The sequence below is a fragment of the Ips typographus genome, linkage group LG3, assembly GCF_016097725.1.
Source record: "Ips typographus isolate SLU linkage group LG3, UJ_Ityp_2.0, whole genome shotgun sequence".
In the NCBI taxonomy this organism is placed as follows: Eukaryota; Metazoa; Arthropoda; class Insecta; order Coleoptera; family Curculionidae; genus Ips; species Ips typographus.
The window spans coordinates 22,267,616-22,290,211 of record NC_138424.1 but is presented as its reverse complement, the minus strand read 5'-3'; the positions used below and the strand labels follow the sequence as shown (position 1 = coordinate 22,290,211).

General features: G+C 35.1%; 2 protein-coding genes and 1 long non-coding RNA gene across 3 annotated transcripts; 1 reads left to right on the top strand and 2 right to left on the bottom strand.

The window, feature by feature from the left end:
* The first annotated feature begins 21 nt into the window (after positions 1–21).
* Positions 22–10,820, top strand: LOC145726920 (uncharacterized protein F13E9.13, mitochondrial). Its single transcript, XM_081976228.1, has 5 exons — positions 22–2,012; positions 8,700–8,782; positions 8,844–8,984; positions 9,473–9,672; positions 10,054–10,820. Exons 1-5 carry the CDS (start codon positions 1,940–1,942, stop codon positions 10,370–10,372), a joined length of 816 nt encoding a protein of 271 aa, XP_081832354.1. The 5' UTR covers positions 22–1,939; the 3' UTR covers positions 10,373–10,820.
* Positions 10,818–21,651, bottom strand: LOC145726732 (uncharacterized). The gene is made up of 16 exons (XM_081975955.1): positions 21,496–21,651; positions 21,199–21,408; positions 21,055–21,145; positions 20,717–20,817; positions 20,447–20,657; positions 16,547–16,803; positions 15,902–16,113; positions 15,673–15,833; positions 15,413–15,504; positions 15,147–15,359; positions 14,998–15,091; positions 14,845–14,945; positions 12,863–13,076; positions 11,795–12,054; positions 11,270–11,490; positions 10,818–11,039 (listed from the first exon to the last, which is right to left on the bottom strand). The coding sequence occupies exons 1-16, from the start codon at positions 21,561–21,563 to the stop codon at positions 10,909–10,911; spliced, it is 2,637 nt and encodes an 878-aa protein (XP_081832081.1). The 5' UTR covers positions 21,564–21,651; the 3' UTR covers positions 10,818–10,908.
* LOC145726922 (uncharacterized) lies at positions 13,266–14,838 on the bottom strand. The gene is made up of 2 exons (XR_014177742.1): positions 13,608–14,838; positions 13,266–13,548 (listed from the first exon to the last, which is right to left on the bottom strand). It is a non-coding gene; the product is annotated as an uncharacterized LOC145726922 (long non-coding RNA).
* Positions 21,652–22,596: the final 945 nt, after the last annotated feature.

Here is a 22,596-nt window from a genome sequence, read left to right as displayed (position 1 = left end):
CACCGACCTACGTCCAAAAAAGTCAAACAATCGTTTTTTCCTAGTTTACAGAAAGGGTAAATGTTTTTCGCAAAGTGTTGGAGTAAACAGTTTTGGAAAAATGCCTTCTGAAATAGCTATTTTTTTGAAGTTGCCAAATCCAGAACTCTACACAGGGCACAGTTATCGTCGATCATCGGCAACGTTCCTGGCCGATTCTGGAGAAGGAATCACTGACATAAAACGCTTGGGGGGTTGGAAATCGACTACGGTAGCTGAAGAATACATTGATGAATCCACAAGTTATAAAAAAGGATTAAGTAACAAAATTCTGACCTTCAATCCTAAAGAAAGTGAACATAACTTTGCACACTGAATAGGAAAACTACTATTTTCTTTGGTCATTATTGTGCAAATCGTTTAGTGGACAGCTGTCAAACTAAAATAAATATTTTTATACCATGCGATACATCAATTAAATGGTGATTTTTTGGCCTATTAGATGATAATAAATCTAGATATGGCTTCCATAAGTGAAACAAAAGTTAGTGTCCTAACCTCAAAAATAAATAACGATAAAGATTTTTGGGACAACCAAATTATTCTTCCGAACAAAGTGTCCTAACAATATCGAAGTTTACCGGCTCTCCAATAAACAGTTTGCAAAATAATGGGCATGTAAGACATCATCACTGTTCAGTGTTTTCGAAATATCTTGAAAACAAAAAATAATAGAATATTTTTCAAAAAAGATTTGAATTAGCCATATAATTCTTTAAAACTTTTCTAATTTATACATTTTTGTTACTTCAATAATAACTGAGATCCCAATATGGTGAGCATCGAATTTGGGACAGACTGTATATTGTATTGAGATTATACAGGTGTGGTAAATCCAAAACCGACCAACCGATGCGCGGGACAAAGACAGAAAACGAAAAAAATATCAAGTAGGCCATATTTTCAGTGCGCTGTTGCCAAAATCCAATACCGTCGACAAAATTAATTTTTTTTGTTACTCTAATTGGTATTTTATTAAGTTTACTATTCAACAATAAAGTAGTGTGTTATGTTAGTGTACATTTGAGTAATCCCTGACTCAACTCGCTTCAGAATAATCAAAGAACAAAATTAATTTTGTCGACGGTATTGGATTTTGGCAACAGCGCACTGAAAATATGGCCTACTTGATATTTTTTTCGTTTTCTGTCTTTGTCCCGCGCATGCAATTATCTACGTTTCTCTGTCCGTTACACGGTTTTTCTATGGTCGGTTTTGGATTTACCACACCTGTATGTTGGTTACTTTTCTAAAAATATAGGCATTTTTCGTAAAAATCAAGAACAAAGAACATGCCAGTTGTCAAACGTAACAATATGCTGTTGCCATGGACACTAGAGCAATTGAATTATTTGATTGATATTGTCATTTATTACATTTTATACAGGGTGTCTCTAAAAGGTATGTGTTTTATTTTTTAACTTTATACCATATCCTGTCTCTCGAAAACGGAACAACTTCGGACTAAGGTAAGTTGCTTTATCGGCTTATTTTGATGTCAGGAATATGTCATATAGGATTTTGTACAAACCTTTTAGAGACACCCTGTATAGGTTCTATGATATAAGACTCTCTCCTAACACACAGCTGAACTATGACATTCTAGAACCTAAACAATGCAATATACGGGGTAACACGAAATGAATCAAGACTATACAAAGTATTTATTTAAAGTCGCGCGTTGTGTGATAACAATAATCGACATCAAACTATTGTAAACATATAGGCACATGGACTATAATAATTCGTTTATCAAATAATAACAACATTTAGAATTAACTTCGAACAGTTTAATTATTATGACAAAATGAGCAGATAACTGGTTGACGACCGCGAGGATTATTTACGCGCTCTTGTTAGGTTTTTACCGTATTGTTAAACAATTTTTAGCGGTCAAAATATGTTGAAATTTCGAAAAATATTCTCGCGACAAAAATCTGTGATTGGCATGGTTCACGTTAAACCGCTACCCGGTAAGTGACCAAATATTTTGTGTACTCTTTAGAAATCATTTCAACAACTAAATATGTAAAAAGAAGTTAAGTTTTGTTTATTTTTAATCTGATTCTACACTGATTTTGTGTTGTTATAAACTGAAATTTGGGGCAAATTCAGTTAAAGTTTAGGCTATAAAATTTGCCAGCCACACAAAAAAATGTGGTTTCCCATTTTTTTTTTCAATGGAAGGCTGTATTTTTTGTAACAAGTCTACAGTCCAAAATTAATATTTTTTTTTCTAATATTGATATACATATAGGCTATTTATTGGCTATGATGATATGCCTACATAGACTATATGTTGCGTACTGAAACGCTAGTTTTCTTGAATTACACTTTATTGAAAGACAAACTGACATTAACTGGTCAAAAAATGGTGCAATAGCACGACAATGTGCGGAGCGTAAAGAAAGGCGACCGCTCACAACGCTGTCTTTCTAAAAAGCACACACACGTTTTTTTTCTCGGGTCTCGACGACGCAGCCGCTTCTTCGTCCCCGGCATCTGCTTCGGCATGGTTGCCAAGTTTCTCCGGTACATCGCCGCCCACCTTGAAAGCCTCCAGTCTTTCAACATCTGACGGCTGACTTTCCTCAGGTAAAACACAGAGCTTGGTAGCTGGCCTCTTGAAAAGTCCATTGGAAGTCCTAATGACGGCAGCTCTTACAACGTCGTCTGCTCCATAGCACAGTTTTACCACTCGTCCGAGCTTCCATTTCAACGGAGGGGTATTATCTTCCTTCACAAGGACCAGCTTGTCCAACTTAAGTAGTTGTGGCATTGATGTTTTCCACTTGCATCTAGTCTGGAGCTCACCCACATATTCTTTCATCCAGCGCTTCCAGAAATGTTGAGCTATTTGCTGACAATGTTGGTAATGTGATAGGCGGTTTTTCTTCACATAAGTGAGGTCATCTTCGGGCATACTTAACAACGGTTCTCCAATCAAAAAGTGCGCTGGAGTTAGGGGTTGCATATCGGAAGGATCACAGGATAGAGGGGAAAGAGGTCTGGAATTGAGACAGGCCTCCACCTGACATAGTACTGTGGTTAATTGCTCAAACGTAAGTGGAGTTTCCCCTATGACTCTTTTTAAGTGATGTTTCACGGATTTTACCCCCGCTTCCCAAAGTCCGCCGAAGTGCGGTGCACGAGGAGGAATAAAATTCCAATCCACAAATTGATTATTTAGTTCCAATATAAAATCACGAGAATTATTTTTTAAAAAACGTGCAAGTTCCGACTTTGCACCCTGAAAGGTTGTTCCATTATCGGAATAAATCGATTTAGAAAGTCCACGCCTAGAGAAGAATCTCCGCAATGCAGCTAAGAATGCCTCCGTCGTAAGATCAGACACCAATTCGAGGTGGATGGCCTTAGTGACGAAACAAATGAATAAGCAAATATAGCATTTAGTCAACTTGAAATTTCTAGTTTTTCGGTCCTTGATTAGAAATGGACCAGCATAATCACATCCTGAAATTAAAAATGGCCTCGAAGGGGTTAATCGAGTTTCGGGCAAGTCAGCCATCAAATATTTCTGACCTTGGGCAGCAAATCTAAAACATTTTAGGCAATCGTGTACAGTTTTTCGCGCTAGGTTTCGCCCAGATATTGGCCAAAACCTTTCTCTGATCGAGGACAGCAATAAATTGGGCGGAGCATGTAGGAGCCTGAGGTGTTCATACTTAAAAAGAAGCTTAGTAAAATTGTGTTTAGCCGGCAAAATTATTGGATGAATTTTGTCGAACCGATAATTGGATCGACCAAGCCGTCCACCTACTCTTATAACCCGTCCATCAAAAAAGGGGTTTAAGGGTAAAAGTTTGCTTTTCGGATGCAATGCCCTATCTGAACCAAGACAATCATATTCATTGCAAAATGATGTTCTTTGTACTATAGACACTAAACGTTCTAAAGATTGTCTGAGTTCAAGAGATTGTAAATGCCCGACTCGTCGGTTTGATTTAAATTCACGTCTCAAACTTGAATTGTGAATAAATCGTAACATGAATGCTGTTACCCTAAGTAGTTTAGAAAACGAAGAGAATCTTTCAAATAAATTAAAATCTGTATCACAGGTCACAGCTAACGATGAAATGGTAATTGCTTTGGCCTTTTTATCAGGAAGTTCGTCAAGTAAGACTGTGTCATATCTTGGCCAACACTGCTCACGTTGAGCAAGCCATGAAGGGCCAAACCACCACAGATCATGCTCCAAAAGAGCTTTCGGACTCATACCTCTGGAAATCGCATCTGCAGGATTTTGGGAGGTGTGCACATAATTCCATTCCTTAGGGTCAGTTAATTCTTGAATTCTGGATACTCGATTAGAAACGAACGTCTTCCAATTGTTCGAAGGAGATCTAATCCATGACAATACAATTTTTGAATCACTATAATAGTAAGTTTTATTGGGCACTAGATTAAGTGCAATCCTAGACTTATCGGCAATCTCTGCAAGCAATACCGCTGCGCACAACTCGAGCCGTGGTATAGTTTGCGTCTTCAAAGGAGCAACTCTACTTTTAGAGCATAAAAGTCTGCTAGAAATCTTATCATCCTTGTCTATAGTTCTCAAATATAAACAAGCGCCGTATCCAAGCTCGGAAGCGTCTGCAAACCCATGGAACTCCGTGTAAACCTTTTGTTTGCATGTAGCTTGCCTAGTAATTGACAAATTATTAATATTATTTAAATCTTGACGAAAAGTAAGCCATTGAGTGTGCAAATCCAATGGAATAGACTCGTCCCACTGAACTCCTCTCTGCCACAGTCTTTGTAAAATCATCTTCGGAATTATTATTGCTGGACTTAAAAGTCCCAATGGGTCAAACAATTGAGCGGTAGCCGATAAAATGGCTCGTTTTGTGACTCGCTCAGAATTGTATGAACCGACTTTAAAGCTAAATTCATCACTTTCTGATAACCAACGCAGACCCAAAGTCGCGGCCGAATGGTTATCTCCTGTGTTGATGTTAAAGTTGGCTTGAGTTTCAGAAGTATTCTCTAATATTCGTCTATCGTTCGAGTTCCATTTTCGAAGCTCAAAACCACCTTTCTTCAAGATGTTGATTACATCATTCTTCATCTCCAAGACCTCGTCAACACTATTTCCACCAAATAATAAGTCGTCGACGTAAAAGTTTTTCAAAATCAGTTCACTCGTTTTTGGATGTGTAATTTTGCATTCAAATGCAAGTTGCGAAAGGCATCTTATCGCTAGGAAAGCAGCTGCTGCTGTCCCATAAGTGACAGTGTGTAGTTTATAAGCTTGAATTAAATCTGAAGGATGATCACGCCATAATATCTTTTGCAACCTTTGTTGAGACTCATCGACTAGCACCTGCCGATACATTTTGGCAATATCGGCAGTGGCAACAATATCATGCAGTCTGAACCGCAATATAATGGAGAATATATCGTCCTGTATGGTTGGCCCTACCATCATGATGTCATTCAGTGATTTACCAGTAGAACTTTTGGCGGAGGCATCGAACACAACTCTCAATCGAGTGGTTGTGCTGGATTCCTTATAAACATCATGATGGGGCAAGTAATAATCACCCTGTTCATCACTGTCAGCTAATGACATGTGACCTAGCTGCAAATATTCGTCAATAAATGACTTATATTCATTATATAAATCAACATTTTTATGCAGTTTTCTTTCTATACTATAGAAACGTTTCAAAGCTTTATCTTTAGTGTACCCTAAACAGTCCAATGATTCCTTGAAAGGCAGCTGAACGATAAATCGCCCTTCAATAGAACGTTTGGTGGTAGAAACAAAATGATTTTCACATAATTGTTCTTCAGTTGATAAGGTTTTTGTTCTGGGGTAATCTTCTATCTCCCAAAATTTTGATAAAGAATTATCCAAATCTGACAATGATAAATTACACAAAAGTGAATGAGATCGTAAAGGCAAAGGTCCAGATATCACCCATCCAAAATGAGTTTTCTGTAGAGTTGGCAAGTCATTTCCTAATTTAATTTGACCTGCGCAAAGAAGATCCCAGAAAATTTGGGCGCCAACCAAAATTTGAATATTACCTGATTCGTTAAAATTAGGATCAGCAAGAAAGCAATTTTTAGGAATATTCAGCTTGCTGGCATCAAAAGAAACATGAGGTATGTTATTAGTAATGCGTTTTATTACTAAGCAAGGAATATTAATCTTGAACGCGTTTAGTCTTGATTCCATTTGTACCGACGCTCTATGAATTATTCTAGAAGTGACCTGACCTATACCATTTATTGTTATATTGGTACTATGTTTTAAAAGTTTTAATGTATCACAAAGGTCTTCTGTAATAAAGTTGGATTCTGACCCACTGTCCAACAATGCTCTGCATTCATGAATTTGACCATTGACATCTGATACTTGAACCAATACAGTGGATAATAGTGTATTGACATGATCATCTCTGCGTGAATGTAAAGAGTTATTAGAAACATTAGCATTTTCAGAGCTTGGGCATTCCTGGGGATCAGAAACCACTTCGTTTCTAGTATTTGAGAAATGCAATAAGGTATTATGTCGCCTTTGACATTTAGAACAAGGTTGGCATTTACAATCCTTAAGGTGATGTCCCCTACGCAAGCAATTTAAACACAATTTTAGTTTAATGACTTCTGCTGATCTATCTTTGGGGTTAAGTTTTAAAAAATCTTTACAATTATATATTAGGTGATCATTTTTGCAAAAGCTACACTTCAATGCTTGACCTGTCGCAGTATACGAACCTCTTGGTCGCCCACGACCTGTTGGCTTAGACGTTTCAGACATACCCAAGGCTTCAAGCAAACGACACTTTTCTTGAAGAAAATCTAGAAACTGCTTAAATGTGGGAAGCTCATTGCTGCTATTCGCCGTTTCCCAATCACGCCTGGATGCTGCATCCAACTTATTACTAATTATATGTATTAACAGCGTATCCCAATGGATCACAGGTTGACCTAGAGATTGAAGTGCACGAGTATGTTGTATAACTCCGTCTAATAACTGACGTATGCCTACCTGAGACTCCTCATGCAGACTTTGTAGGTTAAATATAGAACGTACATGATTGCTTACCAATAACGCTTTATTTTCATATCTAGTTTTAAGTAAATCCCAGGCCATTTCATAATTGGCAGCTGACATACCTAAACTTTGCACAACTTGCAAAGCATCTCCCTTTAAAGAAAGTCTTAAATAATGTAATTTCTGAATTTTATCTAAGTTAGAATTTTGGTTAATGATAGAATCAAAACTATCTCGGAAAAACAACCAATCATTATAATTTCCATTAAAACTGGGTAAGCTTAAAGGAGGAAGCTTCAGTGAAACACTTTCATTAGAACCAGTAGATTGTTCAACTGAAGCATTACCTGCATTTACAGGATTATTAATAATATTTGTATTTACTATGTTACTTTCCAAAATGCTATTTGCCGTACCTAGAGCATAATAGTATGTACTTTCAAATGTTTCCGTTTCCGAGTCCATTTCCGACTCGAATTCTTCACTTGAATCAACAAGCATGCAAATTTTAACTTGAATTTCTTCGAATTTTTGTAACAAATCATTAATTTGAGACATTCGAACCCGCAATTGCGCTAAATCACTACTTTCATCAGACATTTGATTGTCCACAAACTTTTGAAAACGAGTCAATGACGATTTAATTTGTTTTTTCTGAGCTTTTAATGCCTTTAACTCGGCCATTGCAAAGAAAACCTGGATTACCTGCCAGAACTAAATAAACAACCACAAAATTTTTTGGCTTAGCTTTTACTAAACACCACAGTACCAAATCAAGCACAGGTACCGTCACAAATTGGAATAATATAAGGAAAAGTGGTAAAAAGGAACGCACTCACCGAACTGCCTCATAAACTCCGGCCGAAACTCCGTATAGTAGGCTGTCTGCGCGCCTGACGTCGGTCGACCTCGACTTGAAATTACGCCGGCGCCGTGCTGATTTACCGCTCTGCCTGCGCCTTGACTAGTTTTCACCTCTTAAAATCCACTTCTTTCTGGTTATTTGGCTACGAAGGACCATATGTTGCGTACTGAAACGCTAGTTTTCTTGAATTACACTTTATTGAAAGACAAACTGACATTAACTGGTCAAAAAATGGTGCAATAGCACGACAATGTGCGGAGCGTAAAGAAAGGCGACCGCTCACAACGCTGTCTTTCTAAAAAGCACACACACGTTTTTTTTCTCGGGTCTCGACGACGCAGCCGCTTCTTCGTCCCCGGCATCTGCTTCGGCATGGTTGCCAAGTTTCTCCGGTACACTATAGAAACTCGATTTCCTAACCTAAGTAATTAATCGATAATTCAATTACTAAATAAAAGAGTTTAGTCACTAATTGTCATCTTATTTAAAATATTCAGTATTTTCGCATGTCAAGAAACCGTCACTTCATTTATTTTTGGAACACATAAGGATACAGGGTGTTTTTTAATTACTTGTACAATCTTCGTGAGTAATATAGTTATCATTACATGCTCGTTGAATAATATACTATTAATTACTTTTTTTTTATGTGCGATAACTCTGAAAATACTAGTTTCGCCATAAGCGCAACTGGTTTCCACTTCATAATCTTGAACCAAAAATGAAGCTGGTGTGAAAAATCTTTTTTTTGAAAATGTTTGATTGTAGGAACACCACAATTCCGAAGCGACATGGATCACATAGTTTTAGAAGCATGCAAGGAAACTGAAATTTATTTACACAATGATTTGGTATATCAGTCTATGCCATGATTGTTCTAAAAAAATGTACTACTGGTTTGTTGACTTGTAGGACGCCGTCCTAGTGGAAAATATGCACGATGTTCCATATATCCAGTCCAAACACTTCGGTCCTGAAGTAACAGCAACAATGACCAAGATTTGTACTGAAATCAGGCGAATCGTACCAAAGTCGATTCCGTGTGGAATACAGGTAGGAGAAAAGACCTCACATTAATCAATAACAATAGTTAATTACCTAAGAAGTGCGGAAAGTTGCATTTTCCCGATTTCTAAAAGATTACTTGTTGTTTCTGTTTGCAAAGATGATTAAAATGACATTCTTAATTAAGAAATGAAATATACAGTTATTATTTTTTACTAAAAAACAAAATAATGCTACTGAGTGCGGTAACGTACTCCCTCCCACACTCAAATGAGTGGGAAAAGTGCACTTTACCGCTCCTGAGACGGAAAACGGATTTTTAGACAATTTTTCATACTATATGTGTATTTTTAAAAAGATATAATAAAGTGAACTTGTCTAGAACAGTATAAGTAATACAATTAAATTTACTATTCAATTCGCAATATTTTACCCTTTTATTACACTATAAAATCTCTTAACTCTCTTAACATTTTTTATAACAAAATTGTATATTTTTTTATATTTAGAACGGTCTTTACAGTATTTTTTTTAAGGTGTTGTCGTGTGGCAATAAAGAAGCTCTAGCTGTTGCTAAAGCTTGTTCTTTCGACTTTATCCGAGCGGAAGGGTTTGTTTTTGGCCACATTGGTGACGAAGGATATACTGATGCAAATGCAGGCCGGTTACTGAGATACAGAAAGCACATCGAAGCTGAAAACGTGCTGATTTTTGCGGACATTAAAAAAAAGCACAGGTTAGTGTTAAAATTATTAAATCGAAGGACCACGGTCAGTTTACAACACAACCAGAAAATTGCCACTGTTTTAAAGAAGTTATAATTATATTTTGTAATTATTTAATTATACAGGTTGTACCTTAGGGAAGTTCTCCAAAACTGTAAAAGCAAAAACTGAAAAATAAACTTTGCTAATTTCTGTATCTCTGAAATGATGGATTTGCTGACCATGCTTGTACAAGCACTTAAAAAACCACCTGTATCTTTTTTAGTGTTCCAAAAATAAATGAAGTGACCGTATCTATGACATGCCTGAATACAGGATACTTTAAATAAGATGATAATTAGTGACCACACTCTTATGTGAAAACAAAACTTTAAACATTTTGCCATTTTTAGTTCTCACGCCATAACGAGCGACGTCTCATTGGTCGAAACGGCAAAAGCAGCAGAATATTTCCTAGCCGACGCTGTGATACTAACCGGTACCGCTACCGGAGTACCCGCAAAACCGGAAGAGCTACGTGAATTAAAGGAAACAACAGGCCTTCCAATCTTGATTGGATCAGGGGTAACTTTAAATAATCTGGAAAATTACACAGAAGCGAGTGCTTTAATCGTTGGATCATATTTCAAGAAAAATGGTCTATGGCGTAATGAAATCGATGAGGAAAAAGTTAGGATATTTATGGAGAAAGCTAAAGTTTTATTTCAATGAATACTTGAACCTTCTCACTTTATTGCAAATAATATAATCGATTCGATTACACTTGGAAATACCAGCAAAATCCCAGAATAATGAAAATTTTAAAAATGTGTTAATATACTGGGTGCTCCACTTACAATAAGCAAATTGAAAACATTTTAGATGAACGAACCCCATCGACTTAACAGCTACTTTGTGGCTTTCAAGGTTATTTTTCTGTAAGCTGGATTTTAGGGGTTCAGTTAAACAACACCAACTTACTTATAACAACTTAGATTTAATGTATAATAACTGTAATTTTAGTTTAATTAAAAGAGTTGTTCTGCGCCTTGTTCGGCAGATCGTTGAACTAATTAATAGTTAGGGCCGGATTATGTCAGTTTGGCGTGTTTTGATTATTAATATTAATAACCAATTTACTATAATAGAAAAAAAAAGTAGAATAAACACACAAAAATTCTGTCCTGTTTTTTTTTTTTTGGTTTTTATTGGACATTTTAGTATTTAGTATTTTAGACTTTTATTGTATGTACTTTTACTTAATTACATTAGGATTGGTTTAACAAATTAGTCCAGTAAGTTTCTTCGATATAATTGTGGAACGCTTTGACTCCTTCAAACGTCTCCTGAACTGCTGGAAAAATTTGCCTTGCTGGAATCATAAAATGGTACGGTCCCTCTGAAAAAAATCGGTCAGAGGTAATATAATAAAATATATAATTGATGTTAGATTTCGGGTTCAACCGATCAACAGAGGATCGTAAACCACAAAACCCTAAAACATCTAATTTTTTAAGTATTAATACAATTTTTTTTAAATTTCAGTAAAAATTGAAATTATTTCAACAGTGACGCAAGAAAAAATTGAACGTCTTTATAGCACTGAGCTTTGTTTATAAACTAACTTACCGCCATTTGGCAACTCAACACAATAAGATAAATCAACACCAGCCACGGCTTTTACCCAATCATCACTGCCTCCGGCTGCTGCATATAAGAAAACGCCTGAACTGTTTACTCTTCCTTGATAGTGCGAGTTGATTGTGCTTGCTTCGTCGATTGCTACAGCCGCTAATTCTCCCACATAGTGCAAATGGTCAACGTCGTCAGGCAGAATGGTATCACTATATCTGCAAGACAACAATAGTACATAACGATCCATATGCTTTTGTAACAATCGAATTGTTGCGATTTAATTGTTGCTACTACACCACGGTTGCAAAACATGTTTTATTTGCCGTGTAGACAGGAAACATAAGTTTCCAACATGTGGCGCAACGTTGTGGCGATACAAAAGTATTCTAGTATACTATTGACCGGCAAACATGTCATTTCCAGACTTTTAGATTAAAAGAAACAACGAGGGTTTTTCCTGATTTTTGAAGTAGAAAAAAGAAATAATTACGAGTTTTAGAAAAACCTAGAGAAACTTACCCCCATGGATATAAAATCATTTCTCCATAACTGTGAAACGTTAAATACAACTTAACGTTCTCATCTTGATGAGATAGGAACCAGTCTCTGATGGCTCGAGCTTCAGGTTCAGAAAACGCCTCAGGACCAGCGTATATTTGATCGCACGAATTATTAGTAGCTCCAGCAACCATCCATTGGTATCCAAAATTTCTATTTAGATCGGTACCAGTACATTCGGCTCCTTCAGTATGACGACGGTTTTTTCGCCATAATCGGTCCTAATAGGGATTAGGTATCATGTAAGTAATAGTTAAGTTAGTGGTATGAAAAGTGACCAAACATATGACTTCTATATTTGTAACTTTCTGGAATCCCTTAATCTGTGATATTAGTCGTATTCATAAGAACAAATCGAAAAATTCGATGGACCAAATGACGTTTAAATAATGCTTTTTCAATTGGTAATCAATCTATGCTGTGCCTTTAGTAGCATCCGCAGAATTACTCAACAATGGTTTGAAGGACAGATGGAAAGAGAGAGTATATGGTCATATACGGTGTTTTGAGCAGTTTCCTTTTTCGGTTTTTCTTGTACAAACTTAAGAAGGTAACTTGCCAAAAAACGTGATTTGACAGACAAATATGAAAAGTAATCATCAATAGGTCTCCCTACTTGCACTTCTTCAAAACGGTGTTTGAAACAGATATTCACAGAAATGTAGCTTTGATCACTAGAATCATGAAATTGACTCATAATGATCATTTGGTAGCAAGACTAAGTGAGTGAGCACGCAAAGAGCTATTGAACGAATGAGGTTGGGAATAAGTTTTAGAGATCATGTTGAGAACGTAAAGATCAGGAGAATAACACCTCGAGGATGTCATAGCAAGAATTGATCGGATGAAATGGAGCTGGGTTGGACATGTCGAACACCAAGACGAGTTCAGAACGGCTGGTCGAGTCTGGCATCTGACGGCACACAACAAGGAAGCATGGAAGACTGTGGACTTTTTCTTAGTCAAAAGTGTAAAATAATGTTTCTATAATAGGTAATAACAATTAAACACCCTGTATGCTGTACTTACATGTGTTTGACTGTACTCGTATCCGTCAGGATTTAAGTTAGGCACAACATACCAAGTGACGTTTTGAATAAGCCAAGAGTTTTCCGGGTTTTCTACCAGTTGCTGAATGATATACAAAGCTACAGGAGGAGCAATCCATTCTCTGCAATGAATTCCCGCGTCGATAAAGATCACTGGTTTTGGAATAACTTCGTTCGTGTCACCGCTTGAAATTCTAAACAGAAAATTAATGTTGTTTTGTCAAAATGAGCCTCTCTAGCTCTTCATGTTACCGAGATATTGAATTTCAAAAAGTAGTAAAAAGAAAACCCTAATACCCCCCCCCATTCTTTCAATTTGTTTGAAAAATGAAAAATTTTAAAATGTTTTTTTTATACTTAATTCACCTAATATAATAATAATAATAATAATAATAATAAATATCTTTATTTCAAAATTATGCAATTGTAAACATAAAGCGAAATAACGTCAAATTTCTGAAGGAAGGAAGGAGAAGACAAGAAAAGAAAGCAACTACACATTTACATACATTTCACTTAACTTACATTGCGATAAACAAATATGATCACAAATTACACAACAATATACTTACAACATACATCGTTTTATGTTGGAGCAAGATTCAGATAATCAGACACTGTATAAGGCTCTGTTTTCACCAAGAATGCATGGAGGAGTTTCCTGAACTGGTCGGTATGGCTTATTTGTTTAATACTCGGTGGTAATTTGTTAAAAAATCTTATACCATTATAATATGCTCCATGCTCATAGACTGTCAGCCTATGTCTTCGTAGAATGTAGTGTATTGACCTAGTTGGCCGTGTATTTTTTGGAGCATGTTCAAATAAAGACTTTGTTGATGACAGAACATTGACCATAAAACATAATTCCGTATCTAAGCTGGGATTCTAAATTTGCATAGTACATCATTTTCATAGTTGGCATCTTCACATATTTTGATACAATTCGAAAACTATAACATACTTTATGTAATTTTGTCACAACATAATCTACATGAGCATCCCATGACAATGTGTTATCCAGTATCATTCCAAGAAACTTAGTCGATTGTGTAATTTGAATTTTAACATTGTTAAGATTTATTGCCAGTGGAATGTCTAGATTTGACAAATTTGTCTGAAAAATTGTGACAGTTGTTTTTGAATTATTCAAAACAAGTTGATTTTTTGAAAACCATGTGTTAGCTTTTTCTAAGATTTTTTTAGTATCTCTGAAAACTGATGTGATGGAAGTGCCCATCAATAACAGGCTTGTGTCGTCGGCGTAGTTTGTGATTTCAAGTTTGATTCCTTCTTCTAGCAATTCTGTTATGTCATTTATGTAGACTAAAAACAGTAAAGGACCAAGTATACTCCCTTGTGGTATGCCTATTGACATTTCAAGCCTATCCGAAAGAACTAATATAAGGTCGTTTGGTAAATATGCTCTTTAATGTCTCTTTTTGAAGGACCGTAACTCCTTTACTTGAACTACTATCAATTTCCCCAAAGAATAAAAAACCAAGCAACCTGTCACCTCAGAACCAGAACTGGGTTTTTTGATCAAGGTTTTTTTCTCCTGTGTAGAATTAAAAAAACACCTTAGAACATCTGGGTTCAGCTGCCCCCCCTTGTAGAATGACAGCCAGCAGACTAGTGATCTAGTTAAGCCTCTGAAGATGGGTGTCTGAATACACCCGAAACATGTTAGGCAGATAACAACTTATTAATATATATTTGTGGAGATCGACTCTGAGTTTTGCTTTCACTTATACTATCAATTTCACTAACCTGCTATTAGAAAGGGCTTGGAAAATACTACAAGTTCCCGAGATATTAAATTTCAAAAAGTAGTTAAAAAACGCATCTATACACCCCCAATATTTAAATTTTATCGAAAATTAAAAAATAAGTTCAGTTAGACTAGAATCATAAAATTTATGAACGCTCCGATCAAATTGAAATTAGGTACCAAAAACTTACCGTACAATTAAAATATCACGCCCTTCGTATGACTGACCTAGCACATCAACCGTAACTATATCAGGATAATCAGCGGCCACTCGATGAATGTAAGCCATTTGCTAAAAAAAAATCGATACAAAATCTTCTTTTACTAGATAACCTCGCGTTTACTTCGTCATAAAACAGATAACTTCCAAACGAAATTTGACCTGGAGACAAAACCCTTCTGGACAACTGGTCCTCTTGATGTCTTTCCTCTATCAACCTTTAATTATTACAATATTAATTATTGTGTGTTGACTATTTAGTTGAAGTTGTACTTTTGAACGTCACTAACTAAATGATGGTAATCAAAGCGGTGTTGATTGAGTTCAGCCTCGAAAAGAGTTTGGTGTTCTGGACCCACCATAATATGGCTAGCGTCCCCTAGAGTCTTACTTTCGGCCCAAAAATCAAATTTGGATTGTTGGCGGTACGTTTCCAACACTTTGGATTGATGCTCAGTGTTTGGAGTCACATGATATACTTTATACCTGGAGTTGGACTAATGTTGTTAATTAATTTTGGTGGAAATTGGAAAACTCACCCTTCATATGAAACGCTTTGGGCGATTCCAACAAAAACTGCACTGAACGTTAGTAAAAGGAACATTTTTTGGTACTGAAGGTTCATTCTAGACTAATAAATGATTCTTTTATAAACTACCTACGAATGTTGTTATCGTTAATTTCCTGTCCATAAATCAATAACATTCTGATTGTATTTGGAGAAAGCTTTCTGTGAAGAAAATACGACTGTTTATTTAAGTTTATTGCTCACAAATAACAATATAAACGTTTAAATCTAATTAGCATCTTTCCTTAAGATAAAAGATAAGTCTGGACTGGAATTAGCTTGAACCACAAATCGATCTTCAATATATTCCCACATTGCGTAAATGCCAGCCCAAGTTTCTCGAACGACCGGAAGAATTTGCCTGGCTGGGATCATAAACCAATACGGGGCATCTGCAAAAAGAATATTGTTTTTTGTTTTGTTGAGCAATTATTCGTTGAAATTAAAGTGATTTAGGTACCTCCATTCGGTAATTCGTAGATGTATGACAGTTCAACACCAGCTTCAGCATAAACCCAATCCGTGGTAACACCAGCAGCTTGATACAGTCCAACAGCCGAACTGTTTACGTAGTAGGACGAACCCATTTCGCTGGCATTTTCAATCGCTGTCACTGCTTTAACCGCCAACTCGTACAGTTCATCGGTATTGTCAGTCACAATGTAGTCGTATCTTTAAGAGAAACGTGCGTTATAGCTATTTATGTACCGAGGGCGTTAGAGAGAACATAGTGTCCTGAACCTGTCTCCTCCTGGGTGCGTATTCTTGAAACGAGGGAAGGGAATTATCAAGAGAAAGACCCGTAGAGTGTGACAGGAACCCGCCATTGTCAGCTTCTTCTGTCACATTCTAACAACACTTCTCTTGAAAATTCCGTTCTCTGCTTTCCAGAATAGGCCCCCTGATGGACATTATACTCTCCCTAACGACTGTGATTCTATCTGAATGATGTGACTTTGATAGTCCTGCCATCAGTTAGTGAAAATGGCAAAAGCTGGACGAAATTTTAGAAAGTATAAAAAAAATGCAGCAAAAGGTAACAATGAAGTTTTTTTATGCGATTTATATTTAATTTTTCCGTATTAACGTTAAAAAAACTACTTACGACCATGGATACAGCAACAACTCCCCGAAACTGTGGAAGGACAAGTACAGTTTAATATGTTCGTTATTTGCCAAAAACCAGTCTCTAAAGGCTTGCGCTTCTGGTTCTGAAAATGGTTCAGGACCGGCAAACGTTTCTGCGCATGGATTATCCGAAGCACCACCAAACATCCATTCGTACCCAAAGTTTCGGTTCAAGTCGGTGCCGTAACATGTTGCTCCCTCTGTCAAACGTCGGTTTTTCCTCCACAAACGATTCTATTTGACAAAAAAAAATACTTAATTAAATATATCAATCTAAATTTTTGCATGCGATGTAATACATAGTTTACCAAAATATCTCTTTAACTAAAAGTAGCATAAACCTACTTTCAGGTTTTAATAACGGTTAGGCCCTAAAGAACGACTAGAAAAACTGTTGCACGTCAAAACATTTTTATATCTTGTTTTTGTGTTTAGTTTAACTATAAGTTACGCTAAAATGCTAGAGCAATATGGGAAAAGAGTCCTGCAATAAGTTTAAACGCAGTTCCGTTATTTCGTGTTAAATAAACACCGTTATTGAGACGAGCAATGATAACATGCATAACAATTAAGTATGACTCTCATTATACAGGGTGTCCCTCGAGGTAAGGGACAAAATTTCACTACGTGTTCTTTAGGTAAATTCGAGTCGAAAATGTTCTATGAACATGGGTCCGCAAATGCTTCCTTACCAAGATATGATTTTTTTAAGTTTAATAGTTTTATTGTGTTGAAAAGTACAATAACCTCACAAAAAAATTTTTTTACAAAAAAAATTAATACCTCTTGGAAAATAACTGTTTATAATAATTGTTCAAAGTGTCCATTTTTCCATTGTAAGCATAGTCTAGCCCTTTTAATGATGTGGATGAGAGCCATTGTAGTTTTCGGCACAAAATCACTATTAAATTTAAAAAATCATATCTCGGTAAGGAAGCATTTGCGGACCCATGTTTATAGAACATTTTTGACTCGAATTCACCTAAAGAACACGTAGTGAAGTTTTGACCCTTACCTCGCGGGACACCCTGTAGTTATTAATAGCTATTTAGGTAAAAATATTTTCAAATTTTTACAAAAAATTATGAATGTTTGTTATGGTTTTTTAGATAGAACTCTATATTTTAATACGGATTTTAAATCTAGGATAAAAATAAGTGCAACTTTCCTACATTGAGTAGAAGACATAGATCAAATGATTCTGACACATCATTACTTTAGATTAATGGGGTCGTAAACCATAGTGGAATTTAAGGTTTTAAATACTAACTTTACGTTTCAATATTACATTTCTAGTAATTTCATAAAAATTAGCAAGGGACATTTCAATTTTATAATGTACGTGGAAGTCTAAAATCAGGACGCGAATAACTCATTCCACAGAAGTTGGTCTTTTTCCTAAAAAATTCTTTTTGGGACAGCTCTTACTATTATTTCAACACGACGGAATAACACAACGCTTAAATTACATTTTTTTCAGAAGAAGATAACTTCCTAAACACGATTCAATACAGGGTGATTCCAAAGTTGGTGCTTTCCTTTCACCTGCGAATAGGGCTTCAAAAAATAAAGGTTTTTTCCTTTAACGCTTTTTCGAAATATAAACAATAACGAAGATACAGAGTGTCAAAGTTTTACTGAAAAAATAAAAATTTAATGATTTTGGCCAAACCACTTGAAGTAATTAAACAAAATTTTGTAGCTATCAGTAGCTACGTCGAAAGCAAATTTTCCAAGAAACAACAATTTTCTTGTGTTTATCAGTAGCGCGCGTATAATTTTTTTAAAACATTTTTGAAAAAAAATATTACCCTACTGGCTTTTTTTCGGGGGTAATATCCCTAGTGCATTTAATTTTTCCGGAAAAATTAGATGCACGAGGGATATTTGGTAAGATTATTTCCTGAGTTAAATAAACATTTTATTTTAATTAAAACAATAAGAACAATAACTTTCAAGCTAGAAAGGGTAACACTATTCTTTATGTTGCTGTGGGGAGTGTGCAATTTTTTCGATTTTTTTTCCCGAAAAACTGTTGACAGCTAAGTTGACAGTTGTTGACAAGTCATTTTTCCACTTAAAATTTACATTTGTTATACTAATTCTTGATAACGATTGGTCAAAATTGATAGGAAGGAAATAATCAACATAAAATTTATAATTGAATTCCTTGTTCAATTCTAAAAATAAAACCCCTTTTATTATTTTTTGCTACGACGCACCGTTTCCCAATAAAAAAAGCCTGTTTTAAGCCTGGTTTATAAAACAAAATTTAACTTTAGCATTAACTTTAGTATTAGCATTAAGAATAGAGGTAGTGGTTTTAAATTGTGATGTTCATAAACAAAATTTAACTTTAACTGTAAATTTAGCTGTAACTGCAGACCTTGGTTTTACATAAAATTCTAAATTTTCTTACAGCTAATACTAAAGTTAAATCTCCAATGTTTAAACTTCCTCTAAGATTGAATTTTTGCTTTATTTATGAAATTTCTAAACAGAAATTCAAAGAATATCCTTTTGCTATTGATTTAGTGCAGTAATGTGGCATTAGGCAACAAAACTTGAAAAAAATAACATTAAAGTTAGGTTACCTTTCAGAAAACTGTATGGTTAAATTAAGGGTTTTATAAACACCCTTTTTTTTAGGGTTAATACTAAATTTATTACTAATGCTAAAGTTACAGCTAATGTTAAAATTTCTTTTATAAACTAGGCTTTAATTTAATGTGTCAAATTATTAAAACTTAGTTCAAAGGCGGCTGAAATGTTTTGTTTTTGTTTATGTCTGTTGATAAGGAATAACCTGTAGTTAGTTAAAATTAAATTTAAGTTTTTTTTTTATTTTGTTTTTTTTTTCAGTAAAACTTTGACACCCTGTATCTTCGTTATTGTTCATATTTCGAAAAAGCGTCAAAGGAAAAAAAACCTTATTTTTTGAAGCCCTATTCGCAGGTGAAAGGAAAGCACCAACTTTGGAATCACCCTGTGTAAAACACAACTTAAAATTTCAGTTCCGTCTGCTTCGACAGTTGACGTTTGATTAAAATTGATATAAACATGCCTCCATGCATTCTCGTTTCACGTCTCACTCAACCCACCATATACAGAAGAGAGATAGAGCACATGTCCCTTTCTACGTCACAGATATATGTATAGTGTACCAAATAATTATGGTGTTCGCACTAAATCCTTACATTTTTAAAAAAGACAAACGTGTCACATATTTTTCTGGCCTCATTCAGGCTAATGTGGTTACCACAATTAAAGAAACAACATTTTCATTCACTTAATCACTTGTGATGTACAATTCAGATAAAGTTTTAAATTAAGCCATTCAAAAATATAATAAAACATGACGTACTCAGCGACACCTTTAGGGAAACTGTAAAACATTATTTAGTTTCTTGCCTGTTTTCAACGCTTTCTAACCTTTATTGATTTTACTCTGCCATAGTTCGTACAACTGTCGGTGGGTGTCCCTATTTATACCAATTTTCAGGTCAAAAGTACATTTTCGCATTTAAAGTGACACTTTTTAAAACTGATTCACGTTTCATGTTTCGTAACCAGATCGAAAAAATAGTTTTTTACATATCTCTGAAGATCACATTTCTATTTTCAACTTTTAAGTTCAACCACTTTTAAGTCACAGGACTCTACTTAATCTTAAAATAGTACCCATTCAGTCACGTCACCATATTTAAAATCAAAATGTTGTTTTGAAGATCAGCTGACCATTTTTACGTTTGAAAGGTATTTATGAAGGTTATGCAAGGGTTGTCAACTATCAAATTCACCTACAAAGATTATTTTCACTCTACAATTGTACTCAGCTTCAGTTCAATTTAAGGGTATTTCTTGTAACAGAACTTACCTCAGTGGTGGTGTACTCGTAACCATCCACATTCCAATTTGGCAGTATATACCAGTCGATATTTTCATACAAATGGGCGTTGCTGGCATTTTCAACTAATTGGTGAATGGCGTACAAAGCTACTGGCGGGGCAATCCATTCCCTGCAGTGAATACCTGCATCGATAAATATTGCTGGTTTCGGATTGGCTGAATTTTGACCACTACTCAATCTATAACACAAAATAGTACAATAGTACACCTTGTATATTTATGTAGCTTTCGTTCGTACTTTAAAAGCAAAATGTCTCTTCCTTCATAGGATTGTCCGATTGATTCTACGGTCACAATGTCTGAATAGTCATTAGCCAGGCGACGTAGATAAGCCATATGCTATAGTAATACACTTATTATCACTTAAATCAAAGTATGAGCCAGTACTTTCAGTTCAGAATAATTTCCACGAAAAACGTGAAATCAGAAGCTGCTATAGAAATTATCCTAACAATAAATTTATCCGGAGGTGAAAGTACCGGTTCTAAATGAGATGACGTAACAGTTACTATTTTTGTTACGTCATCCTATTTTTGTCATTCACTTGGATTTGCAGACTATTAACTACAAGAATACCTCTTCAAGGAACATGTAGCTGGAAAAAGTTATATCTCCTGCTTGTAGTGACCTAGTCATACCACGTTCCAACTTTTCCTTCTGGAGGATTCTGCAGAGAACTTTAAGCAACAAAAATTCATTTAGATAATTGAAAAAGTTTACGTTTCCACATCTTCAACCACAATCTCATAGGGGAGTCCGTGTTTGGTAAGCTCGTTTTCAAAATATTCTTGATCTTCCGGTGCTACCATAATGTCGGTGGGTTGTCCAATAGTTCTACCTTCCCTCCATATGTCAAATTTCTCTTCACCGAACTTATGTAGAAAATCGACATCTTCTTTGGTTTGAGGTGTGATTTCGTACAGTTTATACCTGTTAAAAATTTAACCAGAAAATCTTATTTAACACTTTTTAATTGGAAAGGTTTGATTGAAAATTATGATGAGAATATTAACATACCCTTGATGAGTGGCATAAATGCCGCAAAATAGGAGTTCTAGTAGCAGAACCACTGACAAGACCTTCATTTTGCTTCAACTTGTGGCAAGATGGAGCAAGATGAGGAACAGAAAAATGATATGTATTTATTAGGCTTGTTTATCAGCAATGTTATCATTTTTTATTGGTCTTATTTATGAGGACACACACCTTTTTCTACTTAAATTGAGCTGATTTCACTTGACAAGTTACAAGGAAACTATACCACATATTTGACAGTTTGTTTTCCTAACTTACTTTTAATTTATTTAAATAATAATTAAATTAATAAAGGTGGATTCATACGTGACAACTTGAAAAAACCAAGAAAAGAATAAATTTATACAGAGTAATTTAGATAGGTAAGAACGTCGACTTTATCTTAAATAACACAGCTTTACCTAATCGTCGCGTTTACTTCCTTTTAATAAATAATTGTTTTATTGGATAGATGTTTCTGCCGTAATATTATCATGGATAAGCTAAGCCGATCTTTAATTATTAGATTAGAAACGTAAGCTATGGCTTAAATTTATCAGGCTTCTCGGCAGTTTAATCACTATAAAATGACATTGCAAAATTTGAAGACTGTGTGTTTTATAATTATTATTTTTTCATGGTTTTCTAGCCAAAAACCTAGAACCAAGTGTATCTATAGAGTGAGGAGTCAATGATAGAGTAAAGTTCATTATGTCATTTGTTTCGAAAAATAAAAGAGTTTTAGAGAAAATTGAGATGCATAACTCTGTTCAGTGACTTTTGAGTGTAGCGCCACATCCCTTATCTCATTTAATTAGGCAAAAATCGAATCAGAATATGTGTTTTGTAACATGATAGTACCAGTTATTGTCAGTTTAACGGCTCAATAAATGTCAGTTTATTTTGATATATTTATTAGTTTTGAAAAAATTCCGTTCATGTATAGTAAACAGAAACAAATCCTTATACCAAGATTTCATAGACTACTTCCAGAAGTAAAAAATGGCTTTAAAAAATTGTAACGTCTATTTAACAATGAAGCCAAATTTATAATTAAATGTTTAATATCTAATCTGTTTAATCCTATTAAAAATGTTTGTCTAT

What these genes read in the sequence shown, in the direction of transcription:
- LOC145726920 (XM_081976228.1), top strand. Translation starts at nt 1,940, where the DNA reads ATGTTGAAATTTCGAAAAATATTCTCGCGACAAAAATCTGTGATTGGC. An exon ending in TTTATTTACACAATGATTTG is followed by an intron (nt 8,783 to 8,843) that starts GTATATCAGTCT and finishes GTTGACTTGTAG; the next exon opens with GACGCCGTCCTAGTGGAAAA. An exon ending in CGATTCCGTGTGGAATACAG is followed by an intron (nt 8,985 to 9,472) that starts GTAGGAGAAAAG and finishes ATTTTTTTTAAG; the next exon opens with GTGTTGTCGTGTGGCAATAA.
- LOC145726732 (XM_081975955.1), bottom strand. Translation starts at nt 21,563, where the DNA reads ATGAAGGTCTTGTCAGTGGTTCTGCTACTAGAACTCCTATTTTGCGGC. An exon ending in ACGAGTACACCACCACTGAG is followed by an intron (nt 16,804 to 20,446) that starts GTAAGTTCTGTT and finishes TTTGTCAAATAG; the next exon opens with AATCGTTTGTGGAGGAAAAA. An exon ending in CAAAGCGTTTCATATGAAGG is followed by an intron (nt 15,360 to 15,412) that starts GTGAGTTTTCCA and finishes GTCCAACTCCAG; the next exon opens with GTATAAAGTATATCATGTGA.